Source organism: Aegilops tauschii, chromosome 1, assembly GCF_002575655.3.
Source record: "Aegilops tauschii subsp. strangulata cultivar AL8/78 chromosome 1, Aet v6.0, whole genome shotgun sequence".
NCBI lineage: Eukaryota > Viridiplantae > Streptophyta > Magnoliopsida > Poales > Poaceae > Aegilops > Aegilops tauschii.
In genome coordinates, this window is record NC_053035.3 from 14,678,435 (window position 1) to 14,705,612 (window position 27,178).

The window sequence follows — 27,178 nt, forward strand, 5'->3', positions numbered from 1 at the left end:
CGACCCAGCAGTTCGGCAGGTGCGTAAACGCTCTCGGAAGGCGGAAAGCGCCCTCTCTCCCTCTCCCCTCCTCTCCTCCGTGACCTCTCTCTCCATGGCCGCCAAGAGGAAGCTCCGCAGGTCGCCGCCGGCGAATGCGAAGGCGTAAGCCAAGGAAGAAGACGCGGAGGGGCTCTTCTCTTCGCGCTCCTTCGCCCGCCTCCAAGGTCCCTCCCCCCTCCCCCTCTCTGATTTGGAGCCCTCGGGGAACTAGGAGCTCAACCCCCTAATGTCGTCCACGTCTTTTTTGAGAAAAAAAAAATCTGTACATATGATTTCCTGATTTTCAAAATGATGTTCGTAGTTTAAAGTAGTAGAAGTTTGACACAAGGCATGTCCAAAGCGTCACCCACCAAAGATGTGATATGGAGAGAGTAATAAATACTCCTATGTGTGAACATTGGTGCATTCTATTGAATTCCCGTTTAGATTAAGCCCAATTGCCGTCTTCAAATCGGAAATAGAAAATCCACTGTCTAGGTATGGTATTACCATTAATCTCATGTCTTGTAGGCCAACTGATCCAGTTTATTCATCAGGAATTAAAAAAAAACGACAGAAGAAAAAGTATTTTACAGTCACCTTTTTGTCCACTATACAAAACAATGACCAACAGACCCAGCTAGGGGCTGAAGGTCCAGTTAATTCAGAAGCACTCACCCACGACAGTGGAACATAGCGAATTCGGGGCTTGATTGCGAGTAATTTGGGCGAAGCTCAGATACACCTTAAGGGCCAATCAGGAACACTGGCGGCTAAGGTTCACCCCGATACAAGCAGAATAGTCTGGAAGTTTCTCGAACCTTGGCTTTATAGCCTTACAAATGGGATGAGAGCGAAAGATAAGGTAAAAACAGAGTGGTTAGCCACTGTAGTAGCCTTTGCCAGAAAGTTGAAGACATCTTCAACAGCATAAAGTACTTATCATCATATATAATCTCTGGAAAGGTAAAACTGTCTGAATCTTACTTATCATCATATGTTTCATTAGGTTTCCATTTGGATATAGCATAAAGTACCCTCCCTTTCCATCCTTGTAGCAGCCAACCGCGATCTTCAACAACAAAGAATTCCTCATGAGAACGTAAGTTCTTCATTTGTAGTATTATCTTTAACATGGCTGGGTCGACAGGAAGCTGCTGGAACCCAGCCTTGAGGCACCTTGCTTGCCACTGCCTGTAACTTTCTGGCCTCTCAGTTCTTTCTGCACCTTCACATGCTATGATGTTAAGTGCATCCTGCCCAAATAGGATCTTCTCAATCAACTTTCTTGCTTTGTTATCCTGTCGAATATTTGCATCAAGCATGTCAAACATTGAAGAATAATGGAACATAACCTCTTTGAAGCGTTGTATGAAGAAGGGTGAACAGCTTAACCCATTCACGGTGCCCAAAATAAGAATCTTTGGGTTCATCCTCCTCATAGTTTTTAGCACCCTATCCCTACTATTTACGGCTTCGGTTTCATGACCGAGATTCTTCATCCGGAACATGCAGTTGATTATCAGAACTTCATCCTCGTCAATGTTAAGATCCTCAATTTTGATGGTCTCCCATCTTGAAGCTGCAATGCCCTGATACTGAAAAGGTACCTTGAACATGTTTGCATAATCAGCCAACCGCTTCCCTGTCTCCTCAATCATTTCGCAGGGGTGTAAACCTGGCTGGGGAACGTCTATACCTGTGATCCGAAGCTTAGGGGCTCCCTCTTCTTGCTGTGAAAACCTCTGAATCATTAATGGCCACTGAAGGCCGAAGCCGATACCGAAATCAACGATGTGCACCCTTGGTTGCCCTTGTGAAACATCAAGAATTGCTTGGCTGGCAAAGTAGTGTGACGTCCTGTCGAAAGGGCAGGATGCATGAAAATGGCTGCAAGCGTCTAACCAATCTGTGGTACTTGTTCGCCTCTCCATGAGGTTGCGATAAACTTGACTCCCGATCCCAGCCAAGCGTGCCGCGAGGCCATCCGCCATGTAAAATGCCAGTCTCTGAGTGCAATCACCATCTGCTGAGGAGTGCTGTCTTATCTTCTTCAGGAGTTCACTGGCCACCAGGTGGTCGTGTTCTGCCACAGCTTGTGCGCAATTGACGAGGAGAGTCCTGAGATCAACCAACTCTCTCCTCGGTTGCTTCCTCTGCCATAACTTCTGACGTCCTTTGCTCCGGCCTTTCATCGAGCTCTTGCTGCCTTCCTCTGCCATCCCTCTTTGTGATCTTGTTATTTGTTCGAAACTCTTCCGACCATAGCATAGCAGAATTCGGTCGAAATTTTCATTTCGAATTATTGCACAAGTGGTGAAGGCAAGATGTTTATTGCTCCTTCCTTCCAAGATATCCCAGTCACTTGGGTCTGCCACCTCAAAGATTGCATTTTCGCTCCTCTCTCCTACTTTCGCATTTGTAGTCAGTTTGGTAATAGAAAGTATGCCATTCTCTAAATATATCACCAGCTTATCAATACTTGGAGCAGCCACCGTTGCCTCCTCGACACCTCTCTGACGATGCAAGGCAGGGAAACCAGACCTAGAAGTCGGTCCAACACTTATAAATGGACGTTTTTGTAGAGAAAGACTCCTATTGCAGGTACATGGACTCAGCGGGTTTGTTAAGGGCTGTAACATGCTGTAACTGGAGTAGTCATTACAGAAGCTAGCGCTCCAGAGCCTCTTGTAACGGCTGGTCCAACTATTATGAGAGTTACCTGTTTCGTTGTTGCTATGCAATGACGGCCAGTTAGTAGCCGGCGGGTATACAGGCCCAAGGATGTCACGGAATGGTTTCTCGGCAGCCTGGAGAGCAGCCTCCTCTTGGCACACGCCAACCGGTGTCTCGTCAACGTCCTCCATTAGCATCTGGCTTATGTAGTGAAGAGCATCGTTTGATCTGATCTGGCGGTGCTCAGGGCTACCCCTTGCGGCAATCTGAAATTGGTTTTGTACAAGGCTGCTATTAAAGTTGCACAACCCGGGGCTGGTGGCTGCAGCATGCAGATATGTGCTTGCTCCAGTGGTTGTTGGCTGGGCCAGGAACAGCGGACTACTCAGGTCGTAGCTGTCCACGGTGAGTTGCTGCTGGGAAGAGGAAGCGCTGTCCAGATCGGCAAGGAGAGGTTCAATTGCCATTCTGGAAAACCTCTTTCTGTTCCACTTCAAATGGAGGATTCTCCTGGCAGAACTGAACAAGGCGCATGTGATTTTTCTTTGTACCACAGCAAATGAATCAGATTGTTGCCTGCACACACACAAAAAAGAGAGGGAAATTTAAGCTTATTATTTTCTGGAGTGATCCGGACTCCAACTGTTGTTGTCTGTCCGTAAAACGGAATTCTGCTCGGCGAGCACTTATTATTTTCCCTCTTCTTCAGCTTATGATTGTTTTGGCATGCCATATACTGAATTACTGATGAAAGAGATATTTTCCGAAGGCTTGCGGAAACGAGCATGACTATTTTACCTGGTTAAACCTAGAATGTTTAGCATCAATATAACAGAAAAAGGACTCACCTCTGGTACTTGTTAAGGCAATTCTGAAATTGCGACGCCCCTAATAGCTTTGTTCCTTTTTATTTGCAGGAGGCTCCTCATCTGATCTGAGCAAGTAGCAAAAGCAGGGAAACACACATGTTGGTTATTAAGCAGCAGCAGCAGGATCAAATCAGAAGCTTGGAGAAGGAGGGATCTAGAGGAAGGGGTCTTGTTATTAAACTGAGTACTGAGCTGTGGTGTCGATGTAAACAAAGTGTTTTGTTCCCGAAATACAGCCGTGGTGATTGTGACAGAGGATGATCCAGATTGCAGCCGTCATCCTGTCGATTATCCCTAGGCCCGGCTGCGCATCAGACATAAAGAAAGTTATATTAGGAACGCTGGCCTTGGTTTCAGTCATTATCAAGGTTCCTAATTGAGCGATGCAGCTCTACCAATGTTCAAGGAGTGTAAACACCTCTGAATTTTGTTTACAACATCGACAGCAGTGTTAACCATCATGTCATGAAAATGCACATCCAGATGCAATCTATACTGCTAGAAAGAAGAGACACAATCTGTTAAAGATTCCGAGGTCACTAAAAAAAAGGGAGATGTGCACTGTTCAAAGATTATTATTATTTTCCTTGCACTTGATAGTTGATACATATGACGGTTTTGGTTGAATTTTTTAATACTCATTAAAATAAACCCTTTTTCTGTTACTGTTTTCACTGTATTTTGATATTGGTTTCATGGTATCATGTAAAGCTTGGTACCACTATAGTGTATAGATATTCTCTTGGCGCTGTATATGATAAAGTAATCTGAGTTCCTGCTCTTAACAAAATAAATACTGTTTACCCTGGCGAAAACCACAGAAATGGGCAGGCGGTGGCGTATTTTCTCTGATCTCCATAGTGAAAAGCATCATATTTTTGTATGAGAAAGGGAGAAAATATGATCTTTTGTCATGCTGACCATGAGTTAGCTCCTTTTCTCGAATTGGTAACTCATGCAAGACTACCCCTGGTCATAGGCTCCACATCACCCACTATGGTTGATGAGATACACAGGTCACTGAACCTTAGGTTTGATCCCTGATGAGATCCGGTGCTTCCAAGGTTTAGATGATACCGTGCTCCCAACTCATGAAAGCCAAATTCAAAAGTTACAAAAAAAACTCCAAAAAAATTTGTGGATGCTCCCAACACATGTTTCTACAATTCCCGCAAAAAAAAAACACATGTTTCTACAACCCCTAAAAGGTCCAGATCAAAATCACATAGAGAAACAAAGAGAAACTGTGAAATGGTATTGATGCCTATGTCACCAACAATTGTAACTTGTTCCCGAAAAAAAAAACAATTGTAACTTGTTCACCCAATATATAATTCGCATTTCATATGATTTCATTTAGGGCTCACCTTTTCCTTTTGGACAGCAGGGACATCTTGTTCATCTGACGAAAAGTGGGCCTGATTTTTTTAAATTTTTTTTGTGATAGGGGGAGGGTCTTATTTTTCTTGGACAAATTCTGGGCTTGATAAGGTGGGCCTAACGTGACACAGCCCAGGCCCAGTTAAACCACGACTCGGTAGTACGTAAACGCTCTGGGAAGGCGGAAAAACGTCTCCCCTGTTTCCTCTTCAGTTCGCCCTAAACCCCTCCCCTCCTCCTCCGCGACCTCCCTCTCCATGGCCGCCAAGAGGAAGCTCGGCAGGCCGCCGCCGGCGGCAGCGGCGGCTCCAGCGGCGCCGAAGGCCAAGGCCAAGGCTAATGAGGACGACGCGGAGGGGCTCTTCTCCTCGCGCTCCTTCGCCGACCTCGGCCTCCACCCCACACTCTGCGCCCACCTCCAAGGTCCCTCCCTCCCTCCCCCTCTCCAACTCGCCATGCCTCCGTCTAGTGTCGTCCATGTATTTTCCTTCCCTGTTCGAGCTTCCCATCGAAACAGCGACTAATTGAGACATTTAGTCTGTATATACCATCAAATTAGTGTAGAAAGAACACAAATTTCATGGCTCTCTGTCCTGACTGGGACGAGTGGAGGATAGATTCTTGGTTGCTGGGTCAAATCTAGCAGAAGAGCTCACATATTTCGGTGAGATTTTGTACATGGGATGCCGTGGTAGGATGTATGTCTCTGTATCCTGCCGAGCACAGCCTGCAATCATAGGGATGGGCTGCCAACACATTCTGCAACGAACTAATGTAGTAATTCTTACTCCCTTCAGCTTGCTTGCTGATATTTCTGTGCTTTCGTTTCTCCGGTGTAGATAAGATGGGTTTCCAGGGGCCGACGCGGATCCAGGCCCAGGCGATCCCCGTCGCCATGTCAGGGCAGCACCTGTACGCACCCGTCAGAACCTCATTTTGCTCAACTGCATAAACTACAGTGCTGCTTCTGTATTCAAAGGTTTCTTTGTTTTTGTTTGCGCTGCCAACCGCAGGCTCGTGAAGGCGGCGACTGGCACCGGCAAGACGCTCGCGTACCTCGCGCCGATCGTCCACCTCCTCCAGATGAGGGAGCCTCGTGTCGAAAGAACTCATGGAGCTTTTGGTAATGGCTCATTGCGCTCTGCTCTTATTCCTTTTTTTGCTGCATATACGTGGATATGCTCTGTTTATCATGGTATTTTTTTGGTCATTAAATCTGGTTGGTGGTTATATCTGCTGGAGTTCAGCTATGTTACCAGTCTTTATAAGGAAAGTTGCTGATAAGCTGATTGATATGTCGGCTGAAACATAACCGAAAGGTGCAAAAAAAAAACATATCATATAACTATAACTGAACTCTATCAATTGCTATATGAAGGGAGGGGTCCCCGATTAAACTCACCTATCAAATTTCTATGGAGCTTTAAAATTGCAAATCACTCTAGTTATCTTGTGAAGAACCCTCGATATTCCGAATGATGTTACTAATTATTTGACTGCAGCGTTGGTAATTGTTCCAACGCGGGAGCTGTGCTTGCAGGTTTATGGGATTGCGCAGCAGTTGGTGCATCGTTTTCACTGGCTTGTCCCTGGGTATGTGATGGGTGGTGAGAGCAGATCAAAAGAGAAAGCAAGACTGCGGAAAGGTATATCTTGTCCCGTCAAGGAGTTGATGCAACTTCTCATATAAAATGTTGCCTTCATACAATCTTGTATTTTGACTCCCCATGTTTTCTCTAGGAATATCAATCCTAATTGCCACTCCTGGGCGCCTTCTGGACCACTTACAACATACTTCATCATTTGTTTATTCAAATTTGCGCTGGATAGTTTTTGATGAAGCTGACAGGTCTGCTAGTCATAAACTCATTATTTGCTTGACACTTTTCCATAAAGACATCGTATCCAATGGACACAACTCTTACTGCGACGGTGTTTATTTGTATTCATGCAGCATTCTTGAGCTTGGTTTTGGAAAAGCAGTCGAGGATATACTAGGGCTCTTGGGTTCCAGGAACGATGCTTCTGATGAGAATAAAAGCAAAACCGACCCTATGCAAAGGCAAAACCTTCTCTTATCAGCAACTCTCAACGAAAAGGTGAACCGCTTAGCCAACATTAGTTTGAAGAACCCAGTGATGATTGGACTTGACGAACAAAAGAAGCCTTCTGAGAGGTCCAGTGCCCTAGGGAAGAAGCACACTTCCTTATTATCCGACGATGAGGAGGAAATACCTGACAAGCACAACAATATAGCGGAACCTGCGGTTGATGATTTTAAGCTTCCTGCACAATTGGTTCAAAGATATGTTAAAGGTAGCGGAAATCTGCTCGCTTGGAAGTTTACATTGCTTGTCATGTGTTGCTTTGGTAGTTACTGCAATGCTTTTTTGTTTTATGCAGTTTCATGTGGTTCGAGGCTTGCGGTTCTTCTTACCATTCTGAAATCTCAATTTGAAAGACAAGTGTCCCAGAAGGTAATTTGATAACCATGAAGCTGCTTAACTTTCACTACACTAATTTTTTTCCACTGCAAATTTTGCTTGTCATCCTGTATGTTCTGTTCGTCCTGAGAATTGAACTATTTTGAGTAAGTTTTCATCTTCCTTCTGCAGGTTGTTGTTTTCATGTCAACATGTGACGCTGTAGATTTCCACCACACTGTACTCAGCCAGCTTGAGTGGAGCCGTGGCCTCGCATTAGACACAGATAAGAAGCAAAAATTCCTTGGCTGCAAAGTGTTCCGTTTACATGGTAACATGGACCAGGAAGACCGCAAAAAGTCATACTTGGGGTTCAGTTCGGAAAAATCTGCAATCCTTGTATGTACTGATGTTGCTGCTAGAGGCTTGGACATTCCGAAAGTTAGGTGCATCATACAGTATGATTCACCTGGGGAGGCTTCTGAATATGTTCACAGGTACCTTAAGCATCTCATGTCATGCATTTTTAGGTTATACTGGTCTCATATTTTCTCCATAATTGTTGCCAGATTCTTTGTTCATATGCAACTGAATGAAGCAAACACACAGAGTTCTTTCTCTTCATTACTGTCAATCTTGTACACTGTTTAGCTCTTTCTTGTGAATGCTGTGGCGTTTTGTAGTTCTTTTAAGAAGATTTGATATTATAAGCTAATAAAGACAGTTTACCTCATACTTCGTCTGCACTAGCATCTTCTTCTGGGTATGCTTGAGTTTCAATAACATCAGTTGTTTGTTATAGGGTTGGAAGAACTGCAAGGATTGGTGAAAAGGGAGAGGCCCTCTTATTTCTCCAACCTGTTGAACTCGACTACTTGAAAGACCTAGAGCTACACGGTGTATCTCTGACTGAATACCCCTTCCAAAAGGTTTTAGACGGTTTCCCTGTGAACGGAGAGAAGCCTCTCAAGAGGAAGCCAATATCTTTAGATATGCACCCATGGATACTCTCTGTACAGAGAACGCTGGAAAATTACGTCGCATCCGAGGTAACACATTTTTTTCTCCTTCCTTCAGTTGACTCTTGCATAGCTAGAAGAACAGCTTCGATTGCTTCTTTATTGTAAAATATCATGCTTCTGCGGATCTCAACAAATGTGCTATCATGTACTCTTATCCAGGCCACAACAAATAAGCGTGCAAGGGATGCCTTCTGTTCCTGGCTTCGCGCCTACACCGCCCACCGAGGCGAGCTGAAGAAGATTTTCATGGTGAAGAAGCTCCACCTGGGACATGTCGCGAGAAGCTTCGGGTTGAAGGAGCAACCCTCGCTGGTCGGGAGGTCGCACCAGGTGCAACTCAAGAAGAGGAAGAAAGAACAGAAACGCGAAGGACAAGGACCGACCAAGCAGAGAAAATTCCCCACCAAGAAGTGAATTCCCATATGGTAATAGAAGATCGTCACACAGGAGACAGCACCTGATGGATGGTGGATCATGAAACTAACAGCAGCAGCGATTTTTGCAAGAAACTCACGAGAGCTAGACAACTAATTTACTGTGCAATCACAGGATTTTGTTACGTTTCCTTGGATGTAAAATGTTTGATTATCTTTGATCATAACTCTTGTTTGTCAAAACCTCATGCTCGTCTGTTCATCCGTTTGGAAGCAACTGCTCGCTCGAAATCACGAAATAACAAAATCTCACGATGAGCTCGAAATCATGAAATAACAAAATCTAATGATGATCTACATGTTAAAACATTTTATTGAATCGACGCAAGAGAATGATATCCAATAGTTACATGTCAAGCATACTGAACATGTTCTGCCAACAACTGGTATGCTAAGATGTTCTATCAAAATTACACTGGGATTCAGAGACAACATGACTGCCTGAACCGATTTCATACAATGCTGTTCTAGGGCTCTTCAATAATCTACAGAGTTCTGGTGAATTTTTTTCCGCCAATCCGATCCCAAATCACGGTATGTTCAACAAAGGAGCTTCTCATCAAAAGTGAGCCAAACTGTACACAAGAATCCATGAAAGCTGCAACAAGAAACAACAATCTTCTTGTCAGTTTGTAAGTAAACATCATCTGCTGATTGAATATGCATTGTCAAAGAAGTAATGTGCTCCCTCTGTCCGGAAATACTTGTCGAAGACCTAAAATATGTCTAGATACATCCATTTCTCCGACAAGTACTTGCTATGTGCCTTGTCGAAGAAATGGATAAATCCTAAAATATGTCAGATACATCCATTTCTCTGACAAGGACTTGCTATGTGCTATTACTACTTCAACCTTTTATGTACTTGCTACTGCAGACTGGATTTCAGAATGATTACAGAGAACAGCAACATCATGATGGTAGAAAGAACCAATAAATGCAGTCTGGGTTTAGGAAACCAAAATTGTTGAATGAAAGGCTTTACCAGGAAAAGGGTGAAAGATGCAAACATCCCCTCCTGAAGCAGCGCGCCATGGCCTCCGAATTCTTCCTCGTCGACCTTCAATAGGTGCGCATAGTACCAGTAAATTATGCCAGAAGAAATGGCCACGAACCTGTGAGAAATCAGGCAGTATAACCATCAAAAGCTCACAAACAGGTAGCTAAAACAGGGCCCTAATAACCAAAAACACATTCCAACAAAAAATACATCTCAACGGGCTCATGGCAGCAACACTGGATCTCAATTTGTACGAAAGCCTTGCCCACATTCCAAATTTGAAAACAGCTAATTATTACTCACAATACCAGAAATAACTGAAACGGCAAGATCCTTACACCCCGGCCAGGGCAAAAAAAAGGAGAACCCAGTTGAGGTACTACAAGAAACATGTGTGCTGTGCTCAGGCCTTGCAAATCCAGCAACTCCCTGAACAACATTATTCCTCCTAAAATCCGTTCAACTCCAGCAGCACCCCGAAATGGCACCCCCTAAATAACATTTGTAACAGCTAGTTCTCCAACGAAGGGGAACCTTGGCGCAGCGGTAAAGCTGTTGGAGTCACGTGTTCGAGTCCTGGAAACGGCCGCTTGCAAAAATGTAGGGAAAGGCTACGTACCAAAGGGAGGAGGCTCCCCTGACGTGTGGGCCAGCATGTAGGTTGGCAGGGCACAGTACGTCAGGGGAGCCACCTCCGTACCAAAGACCACCCAAAGTGGTCGGACCCTTCCCCGGACCCTGCGCGAGCGGGAGCTACGGGCACCGGGCTGCCCTTTTTTTAGTTCTCCAACGGCTAGTTTTCATGTCCATATACACAAGTTCATCCCCCATATATCTCTCTCTCACACACACTCCTGTCCTAGCTCTGTCTCCTCTTCCACATCCCATTCCCCATCTCTCCGCAATCTCCCGCAACGAAATGAGCGGCCGCCGTCGCAGCTTGGCCTGGCAATACTTCTTGGATTCCTCGTCCGACGAAGAGGAGCTACTCTACATGGCCGCAATCATAGCGCAAGAAGAGCAAGAGCGGCTGGACGCTCCTCCAGACCACAGCAGTTCTGTCCCGGCAAGTCTCTGCTCCTCTGTCGCCGCCGCATCCGCTACAACCTCCCGCGCCCGCCAGCCCACTGCATCCACCACATCCACCGCGACCTCCCGCATCCGCCGCGCCCGCCGCCCAGGCTCTGCTCCCCGGTCACCGCCCCCGCGGCGCCTCGGATCACCTGCGCGGACGGCGGTGACCACCTCTCCCGCTCCCCCAGGTCACCCTCTCTCGGTCGCCGCTCCTCCGGCCGGCTTCGTCACGCGGAACGGGGAGGAGCCGGAGGTCGAGGAGAGCAGATAGCCGGTGAGGCGAGAGGGGAGCTGCTGCCGGGCATGACTCCACGGGCAAGAGAAGAGAGAAAAGGACGGGGGGCGGGAGATTCGGGGCGCTTACAGGACGATCCAGGCGGCGCCGACGAGCGGGACGGCGCCCCAGAGGAGGCCGCAGGCGAGCCCGACGGCCTGGCGGATCCAGTGCACGGCGTCCAGCAGCCGGTCCTTGTCCCACGGCGCCTCCGGGTCGAGGTACCGCGCGAGGCCGGACGGCGCCGCGTGCCCGGCCCCGTCGCCCTGCTGCGCCGCCTGGCTCTTCTTCGCCGACGACGACGACGGCTTCGCCCGCGCCATGGTGGGTGGGGGCAGGCGGCGGCGGCGGGATCGAGGTGTGGGGAGAGACGGCGATGGGATCGAGGTGGAAAATAGTCTTCTTTCCCTCTTTGGACTGAAGAAGAAGATCTCGTGCAAGTTTGGTTGGTGGTTGGGCTTTTGCGCGCAGGCCCTCAGATAATACTGGTATTTGCGCTCACGCCCCTAAAAAGTGAAAAAAGCAAATCATTGGCCCATCATGGGTGCACTTGATTGGCATTGTCCGGTTTAGAGCCGGATTTTGCAAAACAAAACAAAAGTGGAAGAGAGTTGACGGTGCTATATTCATGATACCTTACGTGGAGGCTCGTGCAAAAATTTCTTTTAGTTTCGTTTCTTCCTTTTTTTTTTTATATGTTGTGTCACTCGACCGAGACTTGGTTAAAATCTTAGCTGACCGAGATCCAGCCACACCCAAAAGGAAACCTTGCTTTTGGATAATGGTCGTTTCATTTCGCATGATTTTTTTAAAACGTTGGGATATAAAGAAACGCGTGATTGAAGTATCTTGGATCTTGTATGATTTAGAAAACGACATGAATTTCAAACCAGAGAGTGCTTGAGAACACAGAAAACAAAAAGGTAATTTTACCAAGAGGTCCATGTCGATGAATTTTTTCCTCCAAACCCCTAGAGATCCCGTTCTTACGAATCAAACGATCAACGCATGAACAAGCCGCAAATAAACGGCAAAAGACTGGCCACCATTTTGGCAAAAGCATAACACAAAAATATATGGCAAAAAGAGCATGGCACGAACACGAGTAGTATGACATTAGCCATAAACAGATGCAAATTGATGAAATGGCCATGAACTGAACATACACCGAAGATCTCGACCGTAACATTGCACGGCACTACATAGGCTCAACAATAGATCCTACATTGCAGACACAGCAAGGATGTCAACCGGGTCCCGTTTAATCCCGTTTAAAGTCCACTTATGATATGATAATTCAAAAAGGTTTTTTGTTTGTTTGAGGAAAATGAACTATCAAGCTAGCAAAAACTAACTAAACGGGATTGCGGACGCCATTTATTTGCCACTTACATCCCTAAGCAAAACCACGCCCAGAATTACATCCACCTTCGGCACAAGCCCTCCCCGCGACAAAAACCATGTCCAAAATCACATCAACGCTTCGGAGGCCACACCAAACTCTGTTCTAAACGATCGACAGACAACTCCGCAGGCTTTCTGCCAGCCAGGCCATCCGTGGAAGTTCAAGGGGACTGAAGAATAGCATTCTCTTTGGGGAGTTAATGGGGATTGAACAATAGCCGAGTCTGCTGCCCAACGACGTTTACAGGGAAGAGCGGGATGGCCAAATCATCGGTTAAGAATTAGTTTGGCCAGGTCAGGGTATGCATCAGCTGGCGACTTGCCCGTTCCCCTGCGCAGAACAATGGGGGGAAATCGTGTTATTTGCATAATTGCGTATGAGGTTTGCGTAAGCAAAGCGCAAGACTGAGGTATGCTGAACAGAACCCAAATGCAGCAATTTTGCGCAGAGAGTAAAGTGTGATTTTGTTAATGCAGTTCTCGTTTCAGGAAGTCAAAGATGAACCATGGTACTCCTACTTGGTTTTTACACCTTATACCTACAAGGAATTTCAGATAGCAAGCAATGTCATCCTGAGGACGCATGTCTGGAAAGAAATCAGTACATAAAGCTCAGTTTTCATGGCACTTTTTCTCTCAAGAAAAACCAAACCTCAGTTTTCATTGCCTTCTTTTTAATACCAAGTAAATGTGCACACTGCAAAGAAAATATTGGTTGCCTGACACTGGCTAGCCAACAGTGCAACAAAAACTGCAAGGCCACAGATTTGTCGTTCTTGCTGACAGGATAGTAGGTCATGCCAAATTTAGCGAGAAATCATTGTTAGATCAATTAGTGGTAAATCTCTAAGTTCCGGAAGGCCTACGAAGGGAGTAGTCTGGCAGTGATTCATATACACAGAAACTGATCTAGCCCTCTGAAAGATTTATTACTTGCTCCACGGAAACCACATGTGCAAAGAAGCAATATCGAACAAAAAGTAGGTACGTCCGACTTGCTAGTGTATTATCTGCAACATGGGAATAATAATCCGAATTGATATTTTGGTGTACAAGCTGTTTTCCTCCAGAGTATTTTCTAGACCAAAGGCCAGACGGTCCCGATTTATAGAAAGCCATCACAAGTACGCGGAGGCAGTTTAAGAATTCCAGGTTTCATGTTCCACTAGATAATGCTAAACTGAAAATAGGGGTGATGAGACGGTTACCACAAAACGCGGGGAGCGACGCACAGAACCAGGAGATGCTGCCGATACGGCGGAAGCTTTTCTCTTAGCAGGAAGAGCCGGCTTCCTGTTCTTACTTTGAGAATTACTTCTATCTCTATCATTTTTGCTTCTGGAGTCAACTGACTTTATCACCGGAGATGAGATGGGTATAGCGGAAGCATCTGAACAAACAGTTGGGCTTACAGGAAGATCCCCTGTGAAAGACAAATTAATAAAAAAATTAAAGATTACATGACAAAGGACAAAAGCTTATGTGAATAAACAGGCAAAGGAAGGTTCAGTTCCATGGAAAAAATAGAAGACCCAATCTTGTACGTGAAAATCATACATTGGATTATTTGGAACATTTGACATATGGTTTGGGCAATTCTCAAACGCCAGAACCAAAAAGTCGTCAACTTATTTGGAACATCAGATACAGTTTGGAGTTCCAGGAAATAAGCCTCATTCATATGGTTACTGGGGGAAACAGACCTGATGAAGCTTATAGGCTTGTTGTGCCTTACTAGCACGCAGAAGTGAAGGAAGGAAATACAGATTGTTCATTGTACTATACTAATATAAGATGCTTATGAACTTGATGCTTGATCGTACAAAAAAAATAAAAATATATTGGGTACCATTCAAAGCAGCAGCCTGGAACCTCTGTCGGATTATTCTTACAAACTTGACTAGATCGTTAGTGAGGTTCAAATCCTTCATCAGTTCCTCAGAATCTTCCACGGGTGGACTACATTGAAGTACTGCTAGGAATAAAAAGAGTGTGCGTTTTATGACTAACCATGTGAAATGAAATATAAGGTATAAATTTAAGACGAAATCCATGTGAAATTCCAACTCACGGGTATATCTATCACTGTCAAACTTTAAGGAAAATGAAAACTCCTTCTCAGGGCTTTGCAAGTCAACCTTGTCGAATATGAATTTCACGCCTTAAGAAAAAGAAAAAGAAAAAGAAATCAAGAGGAATCATGACATCAACATAATTTCCTTAAGCATGGCACCAAAATTATCAATTACCTTCCCCTTCAACAACGGGCTGGAAGCCAAGGCGCTTTTGATACCAGCAGATAGCTTTTTCCATGTCTTTCATCAGTGTAACATCTTCCTCATTCTTTGCTTCAAAAGCCTCAGCAGCTGCCATGGTACATTGAGAATTACATCGATGTCACATAAACTATCTTGGAGCAGTTCAATTAATAAGGAAACAAGCGTGACAACAAACAGGTACAAAGCTACGCTGCACCAAACGATATACTACGACAACGGCATAACTCCCAGATGCTAAACTAGAAATATTTTGAAGTTACCCTCGAGCACATCCGATATGACCGCGGCATGCCGCTCGCTCCTGTTCCTCTGATTGGTGACCAGGTCACCTAGCTGCTCACTTGTTGCAGCCGAGGCTGAAATCGACTCCCTGAGTTTCTCGCATTTCGACTCCATGACGAGTTTAACTGCAAAAGTTGGCACACACACAGATTTCAGGCATACCATGAACCAGTCACCCAATAACACCACTGAAAAGAACAGTGTGCAACATTGAGCAAAGGAAATGTGCAGATTTCAGGGTCTTGACTTACCGGACAGAGCTTGCCCTAGGTCAGCTCCCAGGTCCCGCAGCCGCTTCTTGAGTCCGTCGAGGTCCTCTGCAACACGGAGAATCTCGTCAATCGGAGCGAAAACACGCCTAATCGAGCCCGAAATCTGAAGAATCTCGCCCGCATTTGGCGCATTTCGTTTCGGCCGGTCGAAAAGAGGGCCCCTTGGAGAAAGATTGGGGTTTTCAGTTCGGGCTGAGACGAGTGGGAGGGGGGCGTGCCTCGGCGGGAGAGGGACTGGTGGGCGCCGGAGCGGGCGGAGAGGGTGGCGGCGCGGACGGCCGCCGAGGCGGAGGCGAAGCGGTCTCGGCCGGCGGCCATCTGCCGCTCGCACGCCGCCCGCTGCGCCGCCATGTCCTCCGCCATCTTCGACCGCGGCTGGTCCATACCTGCCGCCGTATCCTCGCGGCGGGTGAGGAGCTTGGGCCGCCGGCGAGGAGAGCAAGGCGGCGCCGGTGAGGAGAGCGGGCGAGGAGCAAGGCGCTGCTTCCGCTGCTGCTCTCCGCTGTCTGCTGAAGGTTGTTGAAGTGGGACACACCAACCCCGTCTCGCTTCTTTCTGTTTTTGGGGGTATTTTCGGTTTTGCCCCTCCCAGGGTTTAAGCAGTTCTCTTTGGCAGTCTCTCCATGGGCCCACCGTTCAGTGAGAGACAAAGAGAGCCTAGTTGCAAAATTCACTTTTCTTCCATATTTGTTTTTCAGCATTCGGATCTAGGAGATGCTTTAAACCGTCTCATCATCGCCGAGGACGAAACCAAACCACTTGGGTCGTTTAGATCATCGCAACAGCAACAACATCAACAATATCGCAGGAGGTAGAGGCTGCAGACGCCGAACCAAAACCTAACCGCCTCCCCCATGGTTCCAAGATCGGTATGTAAAGAAGGAAACAACTGCCCAAGAAATGACAATGTAGCTCCAAATGGCCACCCTTCAGCTAGAGGATTGAACGACGACATTTGAGTAGGCAGGCAAATAACCACAGCCGCTAATTCATCCATAGAAGGAGGAAAGCGACGTCGAGGGTCGTAGCTACATCGCTGTCACCGCTAATAATATGCTCAGAGAGGATCATCCGCAGACCGCGGATGTTCCAGATCCTTCATCTTCTTCTCTAATGCGAACCTCTAGATGGGTGGGTCATGATGAATTCCCTTACCTTTTTTCCATCTCGCCACCCGCATGGAAGAAACGGGATGGACATAGGCTCAACTTGATCCAACACAAAAACAAGCTTATTTGTCGAGCTTTAGCCATATCCATCTCAGACGGACTTCCTCTGCCATCAAAACTGCTCAGAGACAAAGAAGGCTTGTCGAGGCACTGCTTGGAGACGCCAGAAGTAAGCTCAAGATCAACATAAAGTCGAAAACTAGTAGAATGCATACTAAACTAAACCTACGGTTGCCATCTATAGCCCCATCCTCACTCTGGTTTGCCTCGCTGGTGGATGAGAAGGGAAAGAGGAATGACTTCGCCAAGGCGAGTTTCAAGGGGACTCAAGAGAGAGGAGAAATGGGAGCACGAAAGTAACATTTTGCTTTCTTAATTTAAGTGGGCAGATACTTTGTTTTATAGTAAAGAGGTTTATGTAAAATTTTAGTAGGTGATATGGACTTAACCATTTCTTATTTCATAGAACCGTGCATGACTGCATGTAACACTTCATATACACCGGTTCCCCTCATTTGCGGCGACATTCGAGCCGCTCCGAGATGAGGGAATGGTCTTTTGTATTAGGTTTATGTGTCATTTATGGCGGCGCCTCACCGGTGGAGGCAGTGGTGCGTTGAATATTTGTCTCCTGGCTCCATTTCCGCTTGAATAGCTTTCGTGTCTTATGATGTGGAGCCAACAGTATGTTGGTTTCTTCCGTTTGGTCACATATTCATTATGATCTTCTCTTTCATGGCACGGTAATGAAGCAACAATAACATAGCCCTGTTGTAAGGGTCGTGTCCCCTTCCATGTGTGCGTTCAAAAGGCCTCGATTCCTTACCCTGTTTGTGGCGGGTGACTCGGGCGGCTATTCATGCCCTTCGAGGTTAGCCAAGTTGCACACGTTTGATTTCACCCGAAGAAAAAAAAAAGGTACAAGGTTGATTGCTATGCGGATTATTTACCAGCTGCATGGAAGAAGATCAGGTCGCGACCGGGGGAGACTGTAGATAACGACTTCAGTGTGGGTTTTGATGTAATTTCAAGACTTGTTTTTTTTTGGGGGTTATTTTTCAAGAGTTTGTCAATGTTGTCTGCTGGTTGCTCTTTGTTTGGGTTACTTGGATCTGATCTTGCTCTCTTTGGTAAAAACATGCTGATATTTTGTGCCAAAGCCCATCCAGATATGGACAAGAATGAGATGAGATGAGATTTAGAAACGTCTTGGCAGGCAGCTGACCGGGAAATGAGCAGCTAGCGTCCACCAGTCTCCGGTCACCGCAGCCACACGCTCTTCCTCCTCCGGCGTTTCTTGCCCCCAAGCAACCACCACCGGAAATCTCTTCCCACTTTGTCCGCTTCCCGCCGCGCGTGAGGCCTCCACGCATCCCCCACTCCACCCTCGCCGGATTCTTTTCCTTGCACGCCCCCTCCCTCCCCACCTCGCGCTATCCTCCACCACCACCAGTAGAGGCCCGTACGAGTGGAGTAGTGGTGGCCGTGGGAGAGCACGCGCCGGCGGCTGCGTACAGAGTAAGAAAGTGGCTATCGTCCATGCCCCCCGCCGCCGCCGCCGCCCCGGTGGCCCCCGGGAACCGGCGCCTCGGCCGGCCGCGGGCGCCGAGGGTCGGGCTGCGCGTCTGTGCGGCGGCGGCGGCGGGGGCGGGGGAGGGGCCGTCGTGCCTCTACGTCGGGCCCATCGAGACCGCCAGCCAGGAGATGCTCGAGGCGCTCTACCGCCAGGTAATTCAGGCCCACTCATCGCTCGTGCTCCATGCCATCAGATTACACACCGGCTTGTTATTAGTAGCCTCAGCCACAGTTCAACATGAACCTGAAATTAACTGAAAGTCTGCAATCTCTTTGTACTACACCTTTTGATGCTGTAACCTACACAATGTTGCCTGCTGCACGGTCTTTTTTATACTGCCGCCTGCAGGTTCGATCGGGTTCGCTATTGCTCATGTCCCATTCCATCAGATTACACGTCGGCTTGTCAGTAGCTTCAGCTACAGTCCATCATGAGCCTCAAATTAACTTACTAAAAGTTGCAGCTTTGTTTTCTTTTTCTGATTAACCTTCATACCAGCAACTAACTGAAAGTTGCAATATTTTTGTATTTCATGCTGTACACTTTTAATGTTGTGAATGATGTTGCCTGCTGTGCATTATTATGTGAGCCAAGTTCATCGCCATGACTACCTGTATATAATCTAGTACCATCTTTCATGGCAGGCCAGGGATTCCTACTACAGCGGCCAGCCTCTGATTGTGGACGACATGTTCGACAAAGTTGAGGTGAACAAAACAGGCCTAAAATCACCCAATTTACATATCCACCTGATCCAAACCCCCTTCGCTGTCGCGTACCCGCATCTGCATCCTAACGATACATGTGTCCTTGGCCTTGCTAGCTCAAGCTCCGGGTCTACGGCTCCCCGTCGGTCGTAAAATACCCCCGCTGCAGCCTCAAGCGGCAGTCGGCGTATGCAGACGCCGAGGTAAACCTTTCTGTGAAAATTCACCCTGTTTCTTCTGGCTAAATCTACCCGGTGCTCCATTTACTTACAGACTCACAATTCAGTGTTTTGATTGACATTTGGGTATAGGGCAGGAGGACCACTCGATGTTTATGGCACTGTCGAGCATCTGGACGCTGCTGCTCCTATTTGGTACCTCGGCGTTCCTGGTTCCGAGCTTCTACACTCTGAGCCTGGCGTTCGGGGACGCATTCGGAGCAAGGTCTCTCTTCTCCGGTGCTAAGTCGCTTGACGGGATAACGAGGGTGAACCACATGGTTTTGATCGGATTAGGCTATCTGATTGGCTATCCGGTTGCATCCGCGTCAGGTAAGGGAAGTTCTTCAGTACATATTGTTTCTCTGTTATCAGTGGTATCATGATTTTCGTATTCAGTTTGTGAAATTGTGTTCTCCACACATTTTAAATCATCTTTTTGTACTTTCAGTTGGTGCACTGCAAGGCCTGCTGACAAACAATGTGGTTGCACTAAAAGGATCTTGCCCAAATTGTGGTGAGCAGGTCAGTTTTGCTTCTAGAAGTTGCCCATCATGGCACCTCTTAGTGTTAAACATTGATCCATATTTCTTGGAGTACACAATTTTTGCTCATCTGATTAAGCAAAGCATTTTCTTGCTAGGTCTTTGCATTCGTGAAGACGGATAAATCCATTAAAGCACCCCACAAGGCAGAATGCCATGTCTGCGAGTGCCCACTGGAGTACCGTACTAAAGTCGAGGTATGTGAAATACCTGTAATTTTCGTACAGCTTTTGCAGAACCAAAACGCACAGTTTTCAACCCCCCCCCCCCCCCCTCCCCCCCCAAAATGGGAATTTGATTTATGTTGATAGTAGTGCGTGCGAAACAGCAGTGTTGTGTTTTTGTCAAAGTATGGTCTTGCCAAAGCTACATCAAGTTCATGCATTATGATAAACTCTGCAACCGCTTCTCTATACTTTCTTCACCGATAGAGTATATACTGGGAATGAATATACTGTTGCGGCACAGATACTTGCATGACAAATTCAAAACAGCAAAGGAGTCCAAATTCAGATTTGCAAGTTTTGGTGAAATTTTGCAGTTCTATGTGTGGATCTTCTGACAGTGTAAAACAGAGCATAGCATGTCTTAATTTTTCGACATTGCCTTGCAGAGATCTCTTTCTGGACCTAGAAGAAGTTGGGTTTATGGCCGGGTTTATATGGTGAAGCAAGGACATCCTAGGAAAAGGAGATGGATAAAAGACTAGAAACCCAGTGGTAGCTGTTGAAGAGATCCACATCTAGTGTGTTGTTATTGGCTGAATGAAAGCCTGGAACTACTTCCTGAAGTTCTTGTTGCTCTGTAGTGCATACTGCAATTGTCGAATGATCAAACCAAGCATTTGTAAAGCAGTCCATTCTTTCTCGAGATATCCAAACTCTGCAGATGATAAAATTATTGACCTGTTATCATAATGGTCCCATATCAAATATTTGCTCAACTGAATTTATTGGAAAAAAATGAATACCAGGAAACAAGAGACAATAAATACCAGGAAATATTTTATTGGAAAAAAATGAATACCAGGAAAAAAATGAATACACACTAGCAAGAACATATGTGTAACCGGTGGTCGGCACACTCAAAAATCAGCATCATGTACTGCCACATAGAATCGTGTACATACCTTGAAACAACTTAGAGTACTCAAGATGGAGTGAATATCGAACAATAGAATGGTAAAACGCCCCCATCTCTGCATCGTATATGACGAAGACAACCATAGAAGCATCGGCGATTAAAAGGTTAATAAAAAAGAATCATGGTTGCAGCATCTACCATTCTTAAGAAGTTGCTCCCCACTACTCCCTATTCTCTCATCATGCACCCTGTCCATGTCAGCGATGTGCCACATCATTATTTAGTTTCCAAAAACACCCAATTAGTCTTATTCCCCTGCGGTCGCTACGGTGGAAGAAAGCATGAAAAAAAGCCCCCTGCTTTTTTCCTTCTTCACCCGCAACCGCTCATCCCGCATCCCGCCACGGCCGCCGGCCCTCCCGCAGGATCGGATCCCACCCAGCCTCTCACCAATGGAGTGCCGCCCATCTCCCGCCCTTCCTCCTTTCCGTCCTCAACTCTGCTCTTCCCCACACGGGCGTCTTCCTCCCTCAAGGGCTGACCCTCACAACTTCCAGATGGCTCAGATCTACTCCCTCCGTCCCATAATATAAGAACGTTTTTTACACTACACTAGTGTCAAAAACGTTCTTATATTATGGGACGGAGGGAGTACATCCCAAGGGTCGGCCTCTCCCGTGCAACACATCTCTCCCCGTTGGGTCCGCCTTCCTTGGCTCCGATAATTCTAGCATCGATTGATTTTCCAACGTTTCTACCGTCCTATCATCTCTCCAATTAACTTCCCCACAATTGATTTCCCATTACTCTCTTTATTATCCTCTACGACAGATGATCTTCATCTTCACTAAGATAAGGGGAACGACTATGTGCGAGGTCATCGGCGCCATCGAGGGAAAGGTGCTCCCTGACGACACCATGGTGCGCGCTCGTGGGATGGTGTTGTACCTGCCCACTCCATGGGGAAGTCGGAGTACAACCCCATCGTCGCTAGCTTCTGGCTAGATTGATGGATCGGCGGCGACGGCGCTCGGCAACAAATCACTATTCAAGGTAGGGCCGCTATCTACATGGGCAAATACATGGTGTACCTGCAGATGAAGATGGCGCTATCCATGCTGTGCAGGTTCTAGCTTGTGAAAGGGCCACCCCGTCAAATGCTGCATGTTGACCATCTTCTCCGGGGCACACAACCTCAAGCTCGAGTTGCAGATTAGCTATTGACTATTTCAATTTTCTCTAGCATATTGTGTCAATAGTGTTACTTAAGGTAACTCCAGTTCCTGAATTTTGTTAGCAGGATTGCACTGATTTTCCTGATGACATGTGAAGAAATTATCTTCCACCAATCTCCTTTGATGGTACGGCTTCAATAATCTTCTTTGTGTTTAACACGTCTCATAGTTGTGATTGCTGATGTATTCTGGATGTATCTCTAGATGATCAAAATAGTGTTTGCAGGTTACTTTTGTTGTTAAATTCTTCTTAATGATGGACAATTCGAACCTGCTAGCCACGTTATGGTGATACAAATCTCCTTTGATGGTATGCCTTCCACACATCTCCTTTTGTCGTTCAACATATAATCTGCTAACATGTGAAGAAATTAGCTTGCACAAATCTCCTTTGATAGTATGGCTTTCATAATCTTATTTTCCGTTCAACACATCATCTATTTGTGACTACTGATATATGCTGGACGTATCTCTAGATAATCAAAATATCATTTTTTTGCCATTTACTTTTTTTTTTGTTAAAGTTCTTCTTAATGATGGGCAGTTCTAACCTGCTAGACATGTTATGGTGTAAAACTTGTTTTCCATATCTATACATCTCTTTTTGTATTTCTCAATTATAATCGGACATCATCTCAATTATTCAGGCCATGGCTGATACTGTTCGATGGTCAACTTTACCACATATTGCGGTTGGGTTAGCCAGAGATGGTTTTCACTGTTTCCATGCTCAAGGCGATCAACTTGGAGACTATTTAATTAAGTATTCTTCCTTTGGCTATTTATTAATCAATTGGGGCATGTTTTTCTCGGTTCATACATCATGATCATATTGACTTGAAGTTTCTACAGATAGTTGTAGTGGTTCTCGTGGGACATCTTCAAGCTCAAGTTACTGAACCTAATTATTTTGGTGTGTAATTCATCTTGATATCTTATCATGAAACTAAATTTAGGAAAATTTTGTTGCCTGAAATGATTTTTATTATTGGGCACACTATTCTAATATAAACGTGAAATTACCTACTTCCAAGGGCATAAGTTATGCCGCTATTATTGGACTGTACCATATGATTTATGGGTCTACATTGATATGTTAGAAGTCGCTCATTGCTTCTCTGAACTCTGCTTATTCATACATCTTTATTTTTAGTGACATTTTCTTCTCCATCCCTCTTTAGCAAAAAGAGTGATTTATATTTGCAGAAGCTGGATGGGACCATACATTACAACCAGGGTTCTCCCATTGAAACTTGGAAAAGTACGAGGTGGTTCCAGAACACGGAGATACATTTTTAGTCATCTTGGTATGTTAGAAGAGGTACCATGTTTAGATAAATGTTTTGGTTTATCACTTACGGAAGATTTTGAGATGCATACACACAAATGATGCCATTTCTAAGCCATGTGCTCATACTGATATGATAATAAGATTCTTTCTTTAGTTATATTTTACCTATTTTGTCATTCCTTTTGCTGATTTGAGTAATTTGGTTGAGATGTGATTCTCTGGTGGTGTTGCCTGGGATTATGATGTTAGTTCCTCAACTCAGCACCAAGAGAATTGATTGTAACATGCTGGTTTCAAAGTATGTTCTGACAAAAAATTTGTGTTGCTCTTCAAGAATGGGTGAAGTATAATGCATGAGTGTGCAATTTAGTTGGTTAGCAAAGTGAAGGATTCAGGCAGCCATTTATGTGTTTGTTAGCAAAGTGATTAATTAAGAGCAACCATTTATGTGTGATCGATCTTTTTGCTGAGAGACAACATGCTTAACAAGTGTTTCAAATTATTTATATTTGCCTTATCTAATATATCCCGTTTTTTCGGCTACAATTTCCGCAGCAACTTGCGGGCGGGGTATCATCTAGTTTCAACAAACACCTCACGCGCACAGCAGAGACGCACCTACGGCTGCTGCTCTACTGGGCCTCTACTACTTTTGGTCGCGGATTCCTTCTTAGGATTACTAGGAAGGATGAGAGGGACTAGTTACCAAGTCGACCCGGCAGGGGCCAGATGAGACGGCTTCTTTCGGCGGCGGCGTTGGCTGCAAGCATTCCGCCCAACTTCGGAGGGGACAGCCATGCAGGCATTTCAACCTGCAAATTTCATGCCAAAATGTGCACTTTCCAGTATGACCGGTTGTGTTTTGCATCTCAGGCTGCAGGTGGGGCTGATAGTGAGCGTCGCACGCAAAGTTATTTTGTGCGGTGATGCTATCTAGGCGTAGATCTCACATCGTCGTGTTTTCTGAGATGCATGCAAGCTATGACCCTTCTAGATGTATATAGTAATATATATAGTTGTTGTATCTTCCTTTTTAGTCAAATCAGTGTCAGCTTCATGGGGCAAAAGAAGAAAAAACGCATGAATCTTAGCATATTATATCTGACGATCATGGAATTAGATGAGAGATAACTATTCCTTGTCTAGATGAGGATTAGCAAAATCGTTTAGAGAAAAAGCGATAGCCCAACTTTACAAAGAAAGCCACATGCCGACATCCAAAACACAAATACGCAATCAGAACATCTTATAATCTGAGGAAGAGGAAGTAATATTTTTTTTTTAGAAAAATAGACGCTTCAAAGTGGATAGGAGTAGAGTGGGCTACACATGCGATGCGAGCATGTAGGTGGCTCTTGTTTGTCAAGAAGACGAGAAGGTGAGGCCCGATCCACCACTACCAGAATAACTGGCGATGCCGACGGCCGAACCTATGCCGACGGCCCCCGTCGGCATAGATTGTCCTATCCCGACGGCCCAGCCCAAGCCGTCGGCATAGAAAAGCCGTCGGCGTATATCCATCTATGCCGACGGCCCCCGTCGGCACAGCTCAGCCGCCGGCGTCGCTAGAAATATGCCTACGGCGGCCATCGGCATAGATAAGCCCGTCGGCATAGAACGTGGGCCCGGCTACCCGGGCGGAAACGGCCTTTTGACGGCGTCAGTCTACGCCGACGGGCTAACGGCGGCCGTTGGCATAGCCCCACGTCATCGATCCGCGTCGCCCGCCACGTCATCGATCCGCGTCGCTCGCCGGTCCGTGGGGTGGCAAATCTATGCCGATGGCCTGGCCGTCGGCATAGGCCTGGCCCATGGATGTTGCCACGTCATCGATCCCCGCCCTTTGCCACGTCATCGATCCGTGGCCGTGTGCGCAGGTATGCCGACGGCCTTGCCGTCGGCATACCTCTATTTTTTTTATATTATTTACTTTTTTCTTTTTTTTTCACAACATAAATGGCCGTCGGCATAGATGAGCCACGTGGCGAGCAGCGGTTGGTCGTCACTTGACGGCGACCGCCGTTAGACGGGAACGTTGCCGACGGCCCTGGCCGTCGGCATAGATGTACGGACACCGTCGGGATAGATCCTATGCCGACGGCCTTTCTATGCCGACGGCCTCCCGGGCTGCGCCGACGAATATGTTGCCGACGGCCCTATGCCGACGGGGGCCGTCGGCATAGGCATGTCCCGACGGCATATCAGGGCTATGCCAACGGCCCTCGCCGTCGGCGTAGGGTGCGATTCTGGTAGTGCACGGAGCTTCTCCTCCAAGATGGCATCGATGCGCCGGGCCATCTCGGGCGTCATATGGTTCACCCAGTCCCCGACAACCCCTTTTCTGAAGAAGGTTTCATGCCGGAACTGGATAGGCATGGTCCCAGTGCTTCCTCTTCTGTTGGCGTCCAGGCCTCTCATCGCCCCGATGCTGCACATCTCGGCGATGTCGGCCGGCACTCCCGCCGCCTCTTCGGCCGGCGTGAAGGGCACACCAAGGAACCGCGCGAGCTCCCGGACGGTGCTGACCGGATCGGCCATCATCTGCTCGTACCTCAGGAACATGACCCTCTCCGGAGCTGCTTTGCTCGCGTTCCAGTAGCCTAGGAGCTGGTCCCAGAGAAGGCCATACGCGATCTTGCCCTCGCACGCCAGCTCGAACATGTCGGAGAAGGATAAGGTGACGCCTCGTGTGCTTCTGTACAAGTGCCACGAGGAAACCAGCATATCCTTGGGCTCCCTACATACATATGCCGCTCTCCGTTGGAACGTAATAATATAGAAAGGTGTAACACCTAGCTCACGGGTGCCCTTACACCCTTGTGAACAGTAAATTGAAAAAAAAAATTAAATAAAACTTTTCAGGGATCAAAGACTTGATGCTATTGCAAAGTTTCAGGCACAAATAAGCTTGGCGGAGAAAAGACTAAAAGGAAGGGAAAAAACTTGACCATGCGTGCTCAGTGCTTCCAAAGAGGTTTGTGTTACCTGCAGATGAAGACGAGTTTGCAGTCCGGGGTGCCGGCGAGGGAGTGAGGCAGCATGGAGTGGTGCATGTGCGTCTGCAGGAGCCTAGGCGACGGCAGCGCCTCCAGCTTGGCCTTCTGGCCCTCGCTGAACAGGGCCTCCATGAAGGGGACGCACTCGTGCGGGTTGAGGCGGCGGAGCGGGTGGTTGGCGTCGGAGACCGGGTATGCGGCCCGCGCCATGGTGGCGAAGGCGAGCGCCTTGAGCCAGGTGGTGCCGCATTTCGGAGGGAGGAGCACGTCGCCGGGCCGCAGGACAAAGCGCCGCTGGACGGAGATGGACGCGGGGCGAAGATCGTCGAACAACCACACGCCCTGGTGAAGCCGCAACGGCAAGCCCGGGCTGGTGATGATCACATGGTCGTCCTCGTCGTCCTCGTGCACGTCCGCGTCCTCGGCCTGGGGCATCGCATGGTCGTCGTCGTCCTGGTGCACGTCCTTGAACGGCACGGGGCCGACGAGGCAGAAGGACGTGTCTACTGGAGCAGCCATGGCTACGCCTGCGTGAGTGGAGTGCACGGTTGATGCTTCCTTGGTGGCTTACTTCAAACTTCTCTATGCACGATGAGTTATTTAAGGTCTCAGATCTAGTCCAGTAGTCTACATTAATTTTTTATTTGATTTTATTTAGATCTAGTCCAGCGTTCCCTTTCTTGAGCATGCAACTAGATCTGATGTGCAAATTTTTAGGGTTTATCTTCCGAATCCTATGTAACTAAATATGCCTTTAAATCAAAAAATGTCAGCGCTTGAAAGTAGGAGAATCTCCTCTCTTTGGATCCAGCAACTTCACCACGTGTAGGATGCATGATGCATGGGGAATCTCACCTATCCATCAAACACTGACCATTCTATCTCTACTATATATATTAAAGGGAAGTTGTTAGTCCGGTGTGCATGGAGAAAAGAGATTCTCTCATG

General features: G+C 46.8%; 5 protein-coding genes and 1 long non-coding RNA gene across 6 annotated transcripts; 3 read left to right on the forward strand and 3 right to left on the reverse strand.

The window, feature by feature from the left end:
• The first annotated feature begins 40 nt into the window (after window positions 1–40).
• Window positions 41–4,276, forward strand: LOC120976801 (uncharacterized). Its single transcript, XR_005773240.3, has 2 exons — window positions 41–206; window positions 3,615–4,276. It is a non-coding gene; the product is annotated as an uncharacterized lncRNA (long non-coding RNA).
• Window positions 4,277–5,135: 859 nt separating this feature from the next.
• On the forward strand, window positions 5,136–9,008 carry LOC109756582 (DEAD-box ATP-dependent RNA helicase 17). Its single transcript, XM_020315430.3, has 10 exons — window positions 5,136–5,369; window positions 5,786–5,858; window positions 5,960–6,069; window positions 6,449–6,592; window positions 6,687–6,795; window positions 6,901–7,262; window positions 7,350–7,423; window positions 7,562–7,866; window positions 8,172–8,418; window positions 8,551–9,008. The coding sequence occupies exons 1-10, from the start codon at window positions 5,204–5,206 to the stop codon at window positions 8,803–8,805; spliced, it is 1,845 nt and encodes a 614-aa protein (XP_020171019.1). The 5' UTR covers window positions 5,136–5,203; the 3' UTR covers window positions 8,806–9,008.
• Window positions 9,009–9,120: 112 nt separating this feature from the next.
• LOC109756581 (uncharacterized) lies at window positions 9,121–11,673 on the reverse strand. The gene is made up of 3 exons (XM_020315429.4): window positions 11,264–11,673; window positions 9,811–9,940; window positions 9,121–9,423 (listed from the first exon to the last, which is right to left on the reverse strand). The coding sequence occupies exons 1-3, from the start codon at window positions 11,494–11,496 to the stop codon at window positions 9,385–9,387; spliced, it is 402 nt and encodes a 133-aa protein (XP_020171018.1). The 5' UTR covers window positions 11,497–11,673; the 3' UTR covers window positions 9,121–9,384.
• Window positions 11,674–12,284: 611 nt separating this feature from the next.
• Window positions 12,285–15,932, reverse strand: LOC109756579 (kinetochore protein SPC25 homolog). Its single transcript, XM_073506686.1, has 8 exons — window positions 15,629–15,932; window positions 15,390–15,455; window positions 15,117–15,263; window positions 14,827–14,943; window positions 14,649–14,738; window positions 14,427–14,549; window positions 13,786–14,000; window positions 12,285–12,908 (listed from the first exon to the last, which is right to left on the reverse strand). Exons 1-8 carry the CDS (start codon window positions 15,792–15,794, stop codon window positions 12,885–12,887), a joined length of 948 nt encoding a protein of 315 aa, XP_073362787.1. The 5' UTR covers window positions 15,795–15,932; the 3' UTR covers window positions 12,285–12,884.
• A 1,872-nt stretch (window positions 15,933–17,804) lies between these two features.
• On the forward strand, window positions 17,805–20,536 carry LOC109756583 (uncharacterized). Its single transcript, XM_020315431.4, is given in 8 exon segments — window positions 17,805–18,307; window positions 18,800–18,862; window positions 18,979–19,065; window positions 19,179–19,413; window positions 19,532–19,605; window positions 19,724–19,822; window positions 20,239–20,307; window positions 20,310–20,536. Coding segments are annotated over 8 exon segments (855 nt in total). The 5' UTR covers window positions 17,805–18,118; the 3' UTR covers window positions 20,349–20,536.
• A 4,060-nt stretch (window positions 20,537–24,596) lies between these two features.
• On the reverse strand, window positions 24,597–26,749 carry LOC109756587 (cytosolic sulfotransferase 5-like). The gene is made up of 3 exons (XM_020315438.1): window positions 26,220–26,749; window positions 25,495–25,971; window positions 24,597–24,630 (listed from the first exon to the last, which is right to left on the reverse strand). Exons 1-3 carry the CDS (start codon window positions 26,747–26,749, stop codon window positions 24,597–24,599), a joined length of 1,041 nt encoding a protein of 346 aa, XP_020171027.1.
• Window positions 26,750–27,178: the final 429 nt, after the last annotated feature.